The sequence below is a fragment of the Hemicordylus capensis genome, chromosome 1 (assembly GCF_027244095.1).
Source record: "Hemicordylus capensis ecotype Gifberg chromosome 1, rHemCap1.1.pri, whole genome shotgun sequence".
Lineage (NCBI taxonomy): Eukaryota > Metazoa > Chordata > Lepidosauria > Squamata > Cordylidae > Hemicordylus > Hemicordylus capensis.
Genome location: NC_069657.1, coordinates 406,749,687 through 406,766,321, shown reverse-complemented (window position 1 = coordinate 406,766,321; position 16,635 = coordinate 406,749,687). Strand labels below are relative to the sequence as shown.

The 16,635-nt window shown below is 43.4% G+C and overlaps 1 protein-coding gene across 1 annotated transcript in view; it reads left to right on the top strand.

Annotated features, from left to right (window-relative positions):
* CAPN13 (calpain 13) overlaps positions 1 to 15,891 on the top strand; it is a 115,192-nt gene extending 99,301 nt beyond the window's left edge. The window contains exons 19-22 of the mRNA XM_053283287.1: positions 789 to 905; positions 9,726 to 9,781; positions 12,363 to 12,416; positions 15,110 to 15,891. Of these exons, the coding sequence (XP_053139262.1) occupies positions 789 to 905; positions 9,726 to 9,781; positions 12,363 to 12,389 (200 nt within the window). The 3' untranslated portion in view covers positions 12,390 to 12,416; positions 15,110 to 15,891. The remainder of the gene's footprint in view (positions 1 to 788; positions 906 to 9,725; positions 9,782 to 12,362; positions 12,417 to 15,109) is intronic.
* The last annotated feature ends 744 nt before the right edge of the window (positions 15,892 to 16,635 follow it).

The window sequence follows — 16,635 nt, the reverse complement described above, 5'->3', positions numbered from 1 at the left end:
ACCCATGCTTTTGGCCCAAAATACGAGAGCTGCTCAGATGCAATTGCACAGTTTGCTGGCCATTATTCCTGATGGCTGACAACTGCATTTGTTAAAAATATAATAATTCTGTTTATTGTTTGTTTGTTTGTTTGTTTATGAGATTAATTTATATATTTATTTATTTAAAACATGTATATACTGCCCAAAGCGCAAGTCTCTGGGCGGTTTACAACAATATTAAGTCTCTCTAGCCTTGGAGACCGGTTCTCAGGTAGGAAGGTGAGATATAAATATTTTAAATAAATAAATAAATAAACCCAGCCTCCTCAGGGAGGAAGGCCTGCTTTGTTGCAGCCTCTGTGCTTTGGGACTCTCTTTTTAGAGAGGTTCATACAGGCTCCTTCCTGCTCTCCTTTCACAGGTGGGTAAAATCCTACCGTTTTCAGAAAACTTTCAAGAACTGCTCGATGGCATCTTACCCCCTTGATTTGTTTTTTGCTGTAAACTGCCTAGAAACTTCAGTAGTGGGAGGAATACAAATTTATTAAATAAATAATAAATGATAAACAACTGATGTTCTGCATTATTTGCTGGTTTTCAGTATTACTGCTAAACCAACCTATATATATATATATATATATATATATATATATATATATATATACACACACACACACACTGATGAACAGACCTATGAACAATAGAGAAAGCTAAGGATATATATATATATATATCCTTAGCTTTCTCTATTGTTCATAGGTCTGTTCATCAGTATATATATCCTTAGCTTTCTCTATTGTTCATAGGTCTGTTCATCAGTGACAAGCTTCTCCAACTGATGGCCACAAGATATGGTGACTCCGCCAGGAGATTAAACTTCCCTGATTTTCTATGCTGTATGATTCGTCTTGATATCATGGCAAGTAAGTCACACTCTGTGCAGGGAGAATAAAAATCAAGCAGGGTTCTCTTACATCATGACATATATGAAGAAGTTCCTTAGGTACATCTATTATGTGTTAAGGATTTTGTCTTTTTACAGAATAGCTTGGCATAAATTGCGGGGGAAACTCATTCAACAAAGATTTTGAGAACCAGAAAAATGCACTTATCAGGAGGAGCAATTAAAAGGGCCAAAAATTTGAATGCCAATAGGCCAATGTTTGTGTTATTATTTTCAAATATAGAACAATTAAAGCAATGGAATGCATCATCTTATCAAACTCCATTCCCTAAAACAGTTTGTGAATTTTAACCCCCCATTATGTTTTCTGAAGAATCTCTCATGGTTTTGTAACTTAGCCTGGCCAGAGAGATGTGAAAATGTTGCAACAGGAAGCTAGACTACAAGAATGTAGTCTAGATGAGATGTTCATGTTTTTTAAAGTAGAAATAAATCCATTGATGGGGAAAAATATTATTAAGAGAAGGACCTGCTGCCTCCACATTTTGGCCCAGATCCAGTTCTAATCATATAACAAAATAATTTGGTGCTAATAGTTATACAAGAATGTAAGTGAAGATGCATATTCAAATGCCCATCCATTTTAAAACAAAACATTGCAGATAAGTTGTGTGCTCACTTGGATCTGATGCCCAACTGGATGCACATCTTTTTAATACCCAGTCTAGCAAGTTTTATATGTATATGCACAAGTCTTTCTATAAACCTGGAATTTAGCTGGATTGACAGGGCATAAAACTCCCCTGTACCTAAACTCTATGAAGACACAAGATAAAACTGGAGTTTAAATGGCCACAACTTTACTGTATTGTGCGAGGCTGAAATCAAGGAGGAGGATTGGCTCTCCACCCACTACAGTGTGGTGGGGTGCGGTAGGGGGTGACGGCATCTGCCATCAGTGCAAGTCCAACCTAAATGCATAGGGTGACACACCTTGACATCATCAGCCCTAAGGCAGATGATCTCCATCTTTGCTGACCGATCTGCTTAAGGAATCACCTCCCTCTAAAAGCTGTAGAGTCTTTAAGGTTGGCGACCCCACAGCAGAGGAAGGTTAGGAAGGTTGGCGACCCCACAGGTTAGAGGAAGTCCAAGCCAGTACTCCCTGAGCCGTAAAGCACCTAGGGACTGTCAAGGACCACACCAAACGTGTGCCTTAAAGTGCTTACCAACCTTACACTACCCCTGTATGCTGCACCTGCCACAAGGAGGGGCTAGCCTAGCTTGGCCCCTTCCACCATTCCCTGCCACTCAGAACCGTAGTCAATCCTCTCTTCAAGTCACCCAAGAAAATATCAGAGCCCAATGGAGTCAAATGAACCCCATCACCCCTAAACAATTCTGGATATGAAAAACGAATGTCTGGATGAGGCATAAATCCTCCGACTGAAACAGATCTGCCCAGATTATGATTCATCTTAACACGGGCTCTATCCACCCTGCCTGGCTTACAAGCACCATGCCAAATGTGGCTCTGGAGCTAATTGGACCAGATGAGCATCACGCCCGGGATCTAGCCCCTCAAGACTTCCAAATCCCTACATGCCTGGTGGGATATTGCCATCCTTGACTTACTACATAAATCATTTTCGCCCAAATGAACTAAGAAAATATCTGCAGACTGATTACGCTCCAAAAATTCCCTTACAATTAGCAAGAGCTGAGGGAAGACCATACCCCTCCTGCCGATCCATGAGATCACAGCCAGACGGAACAAGCTGAACTGTGTCCCACCATTGGATTCCTGTGCCCAATTTTTGGCCAATTGAGTGCCTCACAATTGAGTGCCAACACTATTGAGTGCCTCACAATCAGCACCCTGGCTCGCTGATCTGGCAGACCAGGCCCTGCCCAAAAAGAAAAGCATAAGTCATGCACCAAGAATTACACACAAAATGTTTGTAAACCTTAGAATGCCAGCAACCAGTGCACTTAATGTTCTCTTCAGAATACTCCAGCCTTGCTGCAGTAGAAAAGGCCCCTACAGGAAAACCCAGTTCCCTCAGTTCCAATCCCAAAACTGCCCCAAATTGATATTGGGTAAGGGGGGACCCATCACGGTAACAGAAGAGGCACCCCTGAGAAGAGGCATCCCCTCCCAAAGACACATAGTGCACTAGAGCCCTAACTGATCACAAGGCAGAGCCCGGAGCCCTGCAGAGAGTAATGAGTTGTCCCCCACCTTGTTGATCAAGAAGGAACACCCAACAAGGTCCCAGTATAGGTGCCCACTGATCATGCCCAGGCACTCTGGCTAGGGAGACCCCCATCCTGCCAGACCTGATTACAAGCCCCTCAAAGGGCAAACAGCTGCCCTGGCAAGCCTGCAGGCCAGCCCAGAAGGCCAGGGTAGGAACCAGGCAGCCCAGCAGGCATACTGGTAAATGGTTGCTGGTAGTATACCAGGCCCAAAGGCCAAGGAAATATCCCCAAGGGTGCCTCACCTGGACCAGGTTCCACAGTTGTTCCTCCCTATGAAGGAGCAGTATGCTCCTATGCTTCTCCCTCCCACCACCGATGGGATATCATTCTGTGTAAGGAGAAGGAGCAGGACCAGGACCTGTGCCCTCAGCTTCTAACCTGGCAAGGCGATCTGACAAGGATTGCATTAGTTTAACCTGCTTAGCTACCTTGGTATCCCATTTGGGCCAAGAAGGGACTTCTCAATGACCCCCAGGACCAGCAGAAGGATTTTTCTTGGCCTTCTCCAAGGCCTCCAGCCGGGCTATAAGAGCACACACTGTACTGAGGTCCTCTTCCTCATCAGAGGAAGAGAGCAGGTTCTTGGGTGGCATGACCACACAGATTGTCCGGCACACCAAATGGCACCCACACAGACTAGCCCCCTACCAGAGAAACCAGTGCACAAAGGGTCCACTGGAAGCTTCCTCACGGATTAGACCTGGGACCTTCTACATGCAAAGCAGACACCTTACCAAGGAGCTATGGTCCCACAGCAGCAAATGCAGTGAATATACCATCTGCCCTAAGGAAACTGGGGTGTGTGTGTGTGTGTGTGTGTGTGTGTGTGTGTGTGTGTGTGTGTGAAGGAACTTGCCTCAACAATTCCTGAAACTGTTGGCCCGGCCCAGTCAGCACTGTCTAGCAGAAGTCTCCTGGATTGTAGGCCAACAGCAATCCTTCAGAGATGCTGCCAGGGACAGGACCTGCTGTCTGTCAGGAAAACAAGGGCTCTAACCGTAAGCTAGGGACCCTCCACACTACAGGGTGCCCCTGGGGAAATAGCAACACAACCACAAGCCCACCCCACCCCAGCCCCTGAAGGAACTCTCCTTCCTGCACCCACAGCAAAAGGAACCCCAGGCCCGCAGACCAACTCAGCCAGCCACGGGGGTGGGAGGAGATGGAAACACTGAAGCTCACTGCCAAAACACTGAAGCCTCAATGAAGCTCACAAAAAGCCTGGGAACCCAGAACCTCCAGGCTCGACAAAAGAGTGCAGCACATGCCATCGCCACCACCGCTATCGCCACCACCAGCTTGAACGCTCTCCACAAACCACGGAAAAGTGACAGGAAGCATTCGCCCTGTTCACTTCCTAAACGCAGCTGTCAGGGCTTGGAGGCAACTGGAAATATTTTCAATTAAGAAATCAAATGGCAAGGCACCATACATGTCCATGATTTATTCATTTGGTAGGTGCTAAAATTTCACACAGTCCCGCTATCAAAAACACAAGTTTGTGAAAAGCATATCGCAAGGGAAGTGCAGGAATAAGATCTAACTCGTTTAAAGCTACTTACTGGAAGAGGAGTCACACTGTTCCAAAGCTGCCAACTGTAAGCACCTGAAATCCAAGATCTCTTTCAATTATTATTTTACTGAAAGTTAAAATGCATAATGCATTTCTTCAAACACTTGAAAGCGCTGCTAGTGGGGTTTTCTCAGGAGATGATTACTGAGCTAAATAGAAACGAAGGACAGCACGCTGATAATGCGAATTGAGAACAGATAGTTAAATAAATAAATAAATAAATAAATAAATAAATAACTTAAATGGGCTCATTAAACCATTACTCATGTTGTCTGGTTAACCACACTAACACCTAATCAAAAGCATCTCGTCCTTTATCACTCATACTCAGGAGTGTAGCAAGGTTGGAGTGGGCCCAGAGACAAGATTTTAAAATGCCCCCCCCCCCGAAGCTCAGCTCATGAAGTAAAGAAATATCATCCTAATTTATTTTTTTTAAGGTTTTGTAAATTGTGGACGATGCATTTAATGGTACTAGAGAAAGACATGCTCTTTTGGTAGCTCCAGGTCTTAGCACCCACATCAGTTTCGGTGGATGAATACAACTGAAGGAGGCCAGGGCTGGTGCGCAGCTGGGGGAGTCAGTCATGTGACTTGCCTCTGGGGGGGCCCTAAGGCAGGGGGCCCCCAGACAACTGTCCCCGCTTGCCCTATTATAGTTACGCCCCTGCTCATACTAAAATGGAGGTGGCAAAGGATTAGAGATTAAATCACAGTTGAGACCATATAACAATGTACACTGAGAATATTAGACTAGGTCTGCTACTCCTTTAATATTGCAACAGCCAAGATGTCTGTGATATTAAAGGTTGGATATCCTTTTACAAATTCATGACACTGTCTTTTCCTGAGTCAGACCACTTATCTCTCTAGCTCAGTATTGTCTGTAGTGACCGGCAACCGCCCTAACAGGTTGCAGACAAGGGGCTTTCCCAGCCCAGTCTGGCAATGGAATAGTTTGAACCTGGGGCCTCTGGTACACAAAGCATGTGCTCTGAGCCATCTAAAGCCTTTTTCTAAAGCCTTCCCCTGTATGTTCTTCTAATTCAGTGTGGACTAAAGAAGGTTTTACTAGAAAGCTATAAACAAGCAAGACAGATTTTCCTGCTTCTAATTCCCCTTTCAATGAAGTATTTTGCATGCAGAAATTACTTGTCCTAACTTGTGGAGTTACCCAAGTGATTTTATTGCGTTTCCACACACTTCCACAGTCATTAGTAGTCCCTCCCAGGACAATTTCACACCTTTGACTACATAGGAAGCTGCCATACATCTACACAGACTGGCAGCGGCTTCTCCAAGGTTGCAGGTAGAAATCTCTCTCAGCCCTATCTTGGGGATGCCTGGGAGGGAACTTGGAACCTAATGGGAATATCTTACAGTGCTCACACATCAAGTCTCCCATTCATATACAACCAGGGCAGACCTTGCTTAGCTAAGGGGACAAGTCATGCTTGCTACCACAAGACCAGATCTCCTCTCCTCTACATGCACAGCAGGGTCTTAGTGAGATTAGCTCAGTGCCACCTGCTGGCCAGCTCTTGCATTCTGTGAAAAGCTTCTTACTCACTATTCTGGCAAATGGCAGTTCTTCATGGAATGCAAGAGATGGCCAGCACGTGGCGACTTTGAGAAAATCACACTAAGAGCCTGCTTTGCACATGGCCAGAGTGTGAATTTTTGCAGATTTGGCTGTAGATATGTATGGAAACCGAGTAAAATCATGCTTGGAACAGCACTTCTTACTGGACTTCCATAGGCGATTGCTTGCTTCTTTATGTGTAGGTGTTCATTCTTTTACTTTTTATTGACATACCTCTGATGGCACATGCATTCCAAAGAAAATAACACCATCAGACAGAAAAAGAAGGTGTACCCTATCACTCCAGAGACATATAACCAACTTCTCAAAGTCAGCATTAACACTCCAAGGAATAGTTACTATTCATGCAAAACTCTGCACATGTATTGTACTATTGGTGTGCAGAAAGAATATGGATGTCCTCAACATATAATGTACCGATGATGATGATGATGATGATGATGATGATATTTACACCCAGTCTACCAGATGTTATTGACTGGATTTGGTACTTTAATTATCAGGCCTTTCCAAGGGTCTAGGATAACTAAAGAAGAATTAAAGTTATCATCATAGTATCTGTGCTGTCCCAAGTAGTGTGACCTTCTGTAGTTGATGTGTTGTAATTTTATTGATGCCTAAGGTGTTGAGATGGTGTTCAAGTTCTTTTGGTACTGCACCAACTACTTCTTCTTCTTCTTCTTCTTCTTCTTCTTCTTCTTCTTCTTCTTCTTCTTTTCTTGTTGACACAGTCAGACAGGTGTTACTGACTGGTTTGTTTTATCCAGACATTGAGTCCTTCCCAAGGTCTTGGGATGGCTGAATTTAATTATCAATGTTGTTATAGATATCATCAAAAAATATAGGCTGTTCCCAGTAAAGTTGCTTTTTGTAATTGGCTGATGGTGATTTCTGTGGCCCCTATGGTGTTGAGGTGCTCTTCAAGTTGTTTTGGAATTGCACCTAGCACGCCAGTTACTACTGGGATTATTTTGGTCTTCTTCTGCCACAGCCTTTCAATTTCAATTTGTAGATATTTTGTGATTTTTTTCTATTTCTTTTTCTTCTGTTCTGCTATCCCCTGGTATTGCTATGTCGATTATTTTAACTTGTTTTTCTTTCTTCTTGACTACAGTGATATCTGGTGTATTGTGTGGCAGATGTTTGTCTGTTTGTAGTCGGAAGTCCCATAATATTTTTGCATCTTCATTTTCTACAACTTTTTCAATTTTATGGTCCCACCAATTTTTGGCTACAGGTAGCTTGTATTTTTTGCAGATGTTCCAGTGTATCATCCCTGCTACCTTGTCGTGCCTTTGTTTGTAGTCAGTCTGTGCGATCTTTTTACAACAGCTGATTAGGTGGTCCACTGTTTCATCTGCTTCTTTACAAAGGTGGCACTTGCTGTTTGTTGTTGATTTTCCCACTTTTGCTCTTATTGCATTTGTTCTTAGTGCCTGTTCTTGTGCAGCCAGTATTAAACCCTCTGTTTCTTTCTTCAAGTTGCCATTCTTAAGCCACTGCCAGGTGCATCTTCTTCACTGTCCTTTATATATTCTTCAAGCCTCTTTTCTCCTCCTCTACTGTTTAATGGACTTGCAGCATTCCACCAGAGCTGCAAGGAAGGTATAGCCTATCTACATTACTGTGGGGGTGCAGAGCATGATTGATGGTCATCATTTTCCTGGTCTTACGATCTAATGTCTCTAGCTCTGCCTAGGTCCAGTCTATTATTCCTGCAGTGTATCTAATAATAGGTATAGCTCAGGTGTTTATGGCTTATATGGTATTCCCACCACTGAGTTTGGACGTTAGGATTTTTCTAACTTTCCTGATGTATTCACTTCCAATTTTTCTTTTAATTTCAGTGTGTGCGATGTTATCAACCTAGAGAATGCCCAAGTATTTGTAATGTTCTTTCTCTTCCAGGTTCTTAATCTTGGTTCCATTGGCCAGTTCTATTCCTTCTGTTTTTCTTGTTTTTCCTCTGTTCATTATTAATGCAGCACACTTGTCTAGTCCAATCTCCATTGCTATATCGCTACTGAATATACGGACAGTGTTTAGCAGTGATTCAATTTCTGATTGGGACTTTTCTTTACCCAGTTAGCAGGGGTTTTTACCATTAAAGCCATTTAGGACTTTACCATTAAAGCCATTCAGGGCATTAATGGTAATCACCAGCACTTTGTGCTTTACCTGGAAACATATTGGCAGCCAGTGCAACTGTTTAAGAATAGGCATAATGTGGTTTCTGTGGGATAGCCCAGAGACCAATCTGGTTACCACATTTTGAACTAACTGAAGTTTCCAAACCAGCTGGTGTACCACTGCTTTCAAGTTATTCTCCTCAAGGAACAGGCAGGGCTGTTGAATCAGCTGCAGCTGGTAATTGGCCGCAGCCTCAACCTGAGGCACCAGAGTGAGACCCATGCCCAAGAGCACTCCCAAGCTATGAACCTATTCTTTCTGGGAGAATGTAACTTCATCCAGTGAAGGAAGTTCTTTTACATCTTGTAGATTATGATCCCCAGCAATGAGCACCTCCGTCTTGCTTGGATTCAGCTTCAGTTCATTATCCCTCATCCAGCCCATGACTGCCTGTAGGCAGGCATTTATGGGACTAACACCATTTCCTGATACTGATGAAAAGGAGAAATATTGATAACATCAAACACCTACGCCTGATGACCTCACCCAGCAGTTTCATGCAGACATTATCAAGCATTGGTGACAGAATGGAGCCTGGAGGGACTCCATATTGTAGCTCCTGTTTGAAGAGCATCTGTCACCAAGTGCCACCATCAGAAATATACCCGAGACATAGGAGCAAAACCTGTATAAAACAGCGTCTCCTATTTCCAAATCCCTCAGGCGATCCAGAAAGATACCATGGCCAATGGCACTGAAAGCTGCTAAGGGATCTAAAACAACCAGCAGAGTCACACTCCTTCTGTCAATTCCCTGGCAAAGGTCATCTGTCAGGCCGACCAAGGCTGTCTCAACCCCATAGCCTGCCCTAAAGCCAGTTTGAAATGGGTCTAGATTTCCACCCCAAGTTTCCCCCAAAACTGCTTGAGCTAGTCAGCCAACACCCTCTCAGTCATCTCACCTGATCGGGAGGTTGGACACTGGCCTATATTTATCCATCACCAGAGGATCCAGAGTAGGCTTTTTAAGATGAGGACTAACCACCACCTCCTTCAAACCAAGTAACATCCTGTCCTCCCTCAGTGAGATATTAATATCAACTAGGCTAGTTCCAACAATCTCCCTGCAAGATGAAATCAGTCATGTTGTACAAAGATCCCAAGAACAGGTGGTGGGCTGTTTTTAGAGAGTGTCCCCTTTTCAATAGTTTTACAATCTCTCCTCCATACTAGTAAAATGAAGCTCTTTTTTTTTTTTTTTTTGCTCTCCAGAGGTGTTTCGCAAATTATCTGCAGATAGTGGAGGAATCCATTTCACTGAAAATGAGGTGGGTGGTACTTATTTTTATTTTCCTTCTTGCTGACTTTCTTCGTAGTTTCTGGTTTTTATCCTTAGAGCAAAAGTGCCATTTTCCCTCCAGTGAGCCTGAAACCATTTTTCAAGAGCATAATATACAAAAACTAAACTGGAGTGAATATTCACAATGGTTATTTAATTTATATTGCATTGTGTCTGGATTCACATATCAAAGTGTGCCAATTTAAAATAACTATTCTTATCAGCTATTTCATTAAAGAAAGGTAAAAGGAGACTTAGCAGCAGATTTTTTAAAATCTCTCTAGCACTTAATACTTCAGAGTTTTTCTAATACAATATGGTGTTAGGAGGAGGTTGCTACTATACTATTAGAACCCAGAGCGAATTGCTCCAATATGTCTCCCATGAATGCTCCTCAATATCTCGGCATAGTTATCTTCTAAGTAATTATAGAGAGCCAAGCTACACAGTATTCCATGGGAAGTTTCTGCACTGCTCACAATGCTGCAAGTATTTTTTTTAATCGACAGAGTTTCACAAGAGCGCTATTTCACAAATGCCTAAAATTGCACAGACACAATTGTGCAATAATACAGCCATTATTTCCAATGTCCATATGTCATGCAACTGTGTCAATGCAATTTTAGGCATTTGTAGAACTGTGCCCTTGTGCAACTACATTGCTTTTTTAAAAAAGCCTGCAGCAGTGCGGGCAGTGCAGAAAATTCTCACAGAGCACTCTGCAGTATGTGGGCCATTGGCAAAATACAATTAGTTGCTTACAAAAGGAACAAAAACCATTTTTTAAGCAGACCCAAAGAATTCAGGAAACAACAAACGTTTTCAAAGTACAGAAAAAACACTGGATGAAAACTGAACATACTGGGGATTGGTGTGGGACATTTTTCATTGTAGATTTGCACAGCATCAAGATACCAATTACACAAAATATCCTGCAAAGGCAACTCAGTGGAATCACTGTAAAAAGAAAAAGAAAAAATGCCATAGCAGCCTGTCCAGTCATCACGTGCATGCAGTTACAGAGCTAGACATTACTGTTTCGAGTATGAACAAAGCCAGCTTCACACATTTCAGGGGAGAAAATCACATGCACCATTAATGTGGCTGACACAGTCTTGAGAAAGTCGCAGGTGTTGAATGAAGGTTGGACACTGGCTCAGCAGTATCTATATCACCTGACCCAATCTACTTTCATTACTGTAGAAATGTGCCACTTATTGAACCAAAACTATATTTGGTGTATTTTGTGAAAACCAAATACCTCTAAGTGATTTCTTGCCTGAAAATGTAACTTTTAGTGCATGTTGTATACCTGTGGAATCCTACTTTATCCATAAAATCAATCTTATTCTTTGCTGAGATTGATTTGCTGTATTCAACCTCTGGATAGTTAATGGACACATTACTCCCCGCCAGCCAAGCATGACTGCAGTGCAAACAGCCATTTCAGCTGCGACCTGGGGACTGTTTTGAGGGGGGAAATGGCTGTGCATGTGGGTTTGTCCACAAAGTCAAAATGCAATATAATGTAACAGCCAATTGTTGGTTTTGTCTGTATTTGACAGATATTCTATTCTATTGGAGGATGAGGAAAAAGTAGTTGTATTTATTACAAGTGCTCTTACTGCAGTGCAGTTACACAAAAACAATTCCAAACTATAAGGATGTGCCCAGAACCAACCCAGTCCAGTCTCGGGTTTGGCCGAACCAGTCCGAGCCAGTTCATGAGCTGGCTTGGTGGGTATACTTGTAAAGGGGAATTCACTAGCCTAAGGTGGGGCGGGGGTGGGGCGAGCAAAAGACAAATTTCTACCTTTAATTTCCAAGTGGCCGGAACAGGGATGGCAGAGACATTGGTGGCAAGGGCTCCGGGGATGGCAGAGGCAGCAGAGACATTGGTGGCAAGGGCTCCACCACACACACACACACACACACACACACACACACACACACATCCTGCCGGCCTCCCAAATAACAGCCCAGGCTGGCTGCAGCCCGGTCCAGGTCTCTGCACATGTACTTAGGCAATTTTCATGATCTATGCACAGAAGCCATTTGCAAACAAAAGGAAGTGCTTTTTCACACAGCACATTGTAAGGAATTACATTAATCTATGTAATTCTCTGCCATGGGATGGCCACTAGCTCTGATGGCTTTAAAAGGAGCTTAGTCAAATTCACAAGTGACAGTTCTATCAATGGCCAGCAATGGTGGCTATAGGCCACTTTCCAGTTGCAGAGGCAAGATGCCTCTAAATATCAGTTACAGGGGAGCAACAGCAAGAGAGAGGCATGCCTTTACCTCTTGCCTATGAGCTTCTCAGAGGCATCTGGTGGGCCACTGTGTGAAACAGGATGCTGGACTAGATGGGCCTTGGGCCTGATCCAGCAGGGCTGTTCTTATGATTTAAAAGTGAATGTTCTCACAGTTAAGATGAAGGGGAAGTTTCCACACCCATTCCCACTTTCTGATTTCTGCCCCAAATAAAAACATGGGGGAGGAGGGGAGATGAAGCCTTACTATTTCATTTATTCTAAAAGTGCATTGATTTTTCCCTTTCTTTCTCCTAGTGGATGACAATGATCATGTACTGCTAAGCATGCAATGTGGCTCGACAAATCATGGTAAGAATCTACCAAAATCTTGCTATAGAACATACAGTAGTCCTGTTCACACGGCAATAAACAGGGTAGGAGAGCCGTGTGCATGCCTTGTGATCTCTTTTCCCCCAATCGGTGTTCATGAGCACCCCAACAGCAAGATAGGAGGAGGGGAAAGTGATCATGTAGGGCGCTGGAGCTAACTTGGACAGCTTTTCATCCAGCCTTGGTAAAATGCTGAGGACAGAATGTGCATTGGGCATGCCCGTCCTTACCTTCCCAGTTCCTGGCTACCACGGGTTCACTCTCTCCCCTCCTCTTACCTTGCGTTTGGGTTCTCATGGCTGCTGATTGAGACCTTCTACCCTGACTGGGCATTCCTCCAACCCTATTTAGGGCTGAGTGAACAAGCCTAAAGTTTCCCCATGATCACTTTTTTCCCCTTTCAGATAAAAGAAACTTTAACTTAAATGCTTGAAGTAGTGCCATGGCACAGTTAGATCCACACACGTCTACGCCATCCCTTAACACCAAATTTCATTTCCTCGTGCTCTTGAACCAACCTCTTCTCTTGAGTTCTCAGTTCCCAACACTACATTTAATGAGTGGATATAGCATTGATTTTTAAAAGGGCCTTTCCCCTGCAGTGATTTGACCTGAACATGCTTCTAGGCTCATTATGAGTGCTAGATGTTCAGCACAAATCTGTCTATGAAGTAAATCCCACTGAGCTTTGAAGTAAATTGTAGCCTTACTGCCTGATCCCATGCAGCATTAGGCATGCCTAAGCCAGTTGATTTCTCCCTCATTCAAGAAAGGAGTCTGCAGGCTGGTTTATCTCTTCAACTTTTGCTGGCACTTGATTGAATGCTTTTGGTCCAATTACTACTGTGATTTAATGACAATGTGGAGCCCCGGGAGAAAGCAGGGGTGGGAAATGACTGGCAGTAGGACCCTATGGGGACAAAAATGAACCTTGCCCTGGAAGCTGTTATTGGAATGGATATGCCCAAAATGCGATTCAGCATCCAAATAGTGGGCACATCCCTATAAAACCGAGGGCTTACACAGCCTCTTTAACACAGAGGGAAGCAGGTCCATACCTGCTCTTCCTCCAATCACTACCATTTTTGTCATCCCGGTGCTCCCCCTGGAGACCCCTCACCAGCACGTGAGGATAGCTGGGGGAGCACCAGGATTACAGCAATGGTGGTGTTTGGAGGAGGAGCAGGTATTGACCTGCTCCCCTCTGTGTTAAAGGGGCTGTGTAAGCCCTCGGTTTTAAAGGGATGTGCCCACAATTCAGACGCTGAATCATATTTCGGCACATCCCTGTTATTAACCCCAAAAGGAAAACTTCTATACGTCTCAGTGGGAGTTTTGCTCAAGAGGCTTGGGAGGGAACACTTCCACTGGGATCATGGTAAGAGGGGAAAGCATTAAATACCCCCTCTCTGCATGCTAGGGACCTGGTCCTGATTGTGGCCTCCACGGCTGCTCTTTGAGCTTTAAAAGAAAAAGAGAGAGCGTGCCAAAGTAGACATGTTACATAATGAGTAATTTGGCCCTTAACAAGGAATTTCTGCTCCCATCCTGTCGTATGCTAGGCCACAAAAAGCAAGCCATGTGCTGCAGAGCTGTATTTTAAAAGTTCACACACTGAACATCAAGTTATACATGATGTTAAATGCATCTTTGCATTTCTGTCTTTAAAACAAATAGCAGCTGTGGAGGGGGCCCTTGATTGGATATTTGGCCTAGTTTGACCCTAAGGAAGCTAGTGCTTCTGTAGTCTGGATGGCAGTCATTTTTTTAAAAATGTAACTGCCAGGCTTCTCAGTAGTCAAGAACTTACCCAAAGGGTCACTTTGGGTTCCCTGTCTAATGTGGCCAAGTGTGGGGCACCCAATATAAAGTAATAGGACATTCTGCATTAGAGGCCTGCCCCTGCATAGGGTGATGTTCAAATGATAGTCTGATGTGATTATTGTAATCTGGATCTTCTATCTCAATGTGACAGAAATAAATCAGATAACTGAAAAATAACCCAGCAACTGTCATGCTCCATTTGCAATGGTACCCTACAAAATTAGGAGCCTTAGGCAACCACTTGTGAGTCTGATTGCAGAGCCTGGTTCCATCAAAACTCCACCTGTATATCCTTGGGGCAAGGTAACTAGATTTGCTTAAATAATCCAGAGGGATTTGTTTAAAGGTCTGAACTGAACCAAATAACTATATCTGAGTCCAGCCCCTCAAAAGGAAAAGGAACTTTTTCTTTCTTTTTTTAATGATTTGATCATCATATGGGGGGGAAAGTATCTGTGGCATGGTTGCTTCTGCCTCTCCATTACTGAAGGCAATTAGAATAGTAGAGCTCTAATTAAAGCCTTCAGAAGGCTTGGACTGATTGGTGGAAACAACAGCCCCCACATGAGCTAAATGGGAAAATGAATTGTATGAATATGCCATCATGTCTAAACTTACTAATTATATTGGAGTGAAAGAGGGAAAGCAAAAATGTAACAAATTTGTGCAGAACTGAATGACATTTATTAATTATTGAGAAAGCTAGACTGATCTATCCACAAGTGTGTTACATTTTTAATTCAGTACATGTACAAGTAGTACTTTTACTTTAAATATTGTACATACTTTTGATATTTGAGTTTGACAAAACATTATTAGAAAATTAAAAAATTCTTTTCCCCATTCAGATTGCTCACTTCTTAGTGAGATGTAGCTCTCAGATGACTTTTACAAAAATTCTTAAGGGAATTGAATTTAAAAACAAGACACTGTGGACTGATGACCCATTGAATGGACTGGAGAGAAATTCAACATACAGTGATGGAACATTCAAGGACTTTGGGCAGTCTGGACATAATCTGGAAATAGAGAGGAAAGAGGAGGGAAAGATCCCCATTTTGGACAAGACTGGACTTTGGGAAGAAGGTGTCTGCTTCTATTCCATCTACACACAAGGCATTTTGGGTAGTATTTCTGTTAAAAAACCTTCCAGATCATAGGGGCCATTCACACGATGGGGCAGGGCAGGCCCGGAAGGCTGCTCCAACTCAGCTTCCTGCCAGACGATCACAGAAATGCTGTGCAGAACGTGGAGACACACGATCCCAGCAGCTGGGTTAAGGGAGCGCTTGCTCCCTTAACCTCAGCTAAGAGCCGGGCTTAGGAGCAGGGTTAGGCTGGGTGGGAGCACTCCAAATGAGCATCCTATTCCAGGCTAGGCTGCTTGTAAGAACAGCCTCACTATCCGTGAAAGCTTACACCCTTTGAATGGTTTATTGCTTACTTTTGCCTTTTGCATTTTAATTGTTCATACTTTATTGACAGTGTAACTCATCTGGGGTGGTCCTGTTAGAGACCAAAAAGCAGGGTATAAATTAAATAAATAAAAATATGGGTTTCTTTCCGAAGGTGATACTTAACTCAAGGAGCAATCCTATGAGCGCTTACCAGGAGTAAGCTCTATTGGACACGGTGGCTTATATGATATGCAGCACTATGGACCCATCACACTGCACCCCAGGGGTGCTGCAAACTTCTAAGGCAAGCCCAACACTGTTCTGAAGCAGCGGTTGCACAAGCCGTAGCTCCACAGTTTTCCCCATGGTGGGAAACTAAAATAGTTTCCCGACTATGAGGGAAACTGCAGAGCCGCTGTTTTCCTTAGAAGTCTTCAGCAGCCTGAGGCTGCAGCATTATGGCTCTGTAATGCTGCACATCATATGGGAGGAAATGCTGCACATCATATGCTGCACATCATATGGGAGGAAAACTGGTCTTGTGGTAGCAAGCATGAATTGTCCCCTTTGCTAAGCAGGAGCTGCCTTGGATTGCATTTGAATGGGAGACAACATGTGAGCACTGTAAGATATCAGACATCAGCATACCAAACCACAGTTAAAAAGCCACTGCATGTCTGGAGCTTCTAATCATACAACAGGCAAATCCTGACTTAGAACAGCTTGCCTGCTTCTTCGTTTCCATCTGCTCAGCACTCAGCCTCATATACCATATACTTGCTCCTGCTTTCATGGTTCAGTGGCCTCTTTGGGTAGAAATACAGTCATCACTGTGGTTTGTCAGTTTAGATTCAACAACAAGCCACTTTTTTTTTTTTTTTTGCAAACTGTGGTTTGATAGCTTGGTGTGGCAGCCCTCAGAAACCATGATGTATGAGTAGATATAGAGGTCATTCACACAATCGAAAACGGTGTTC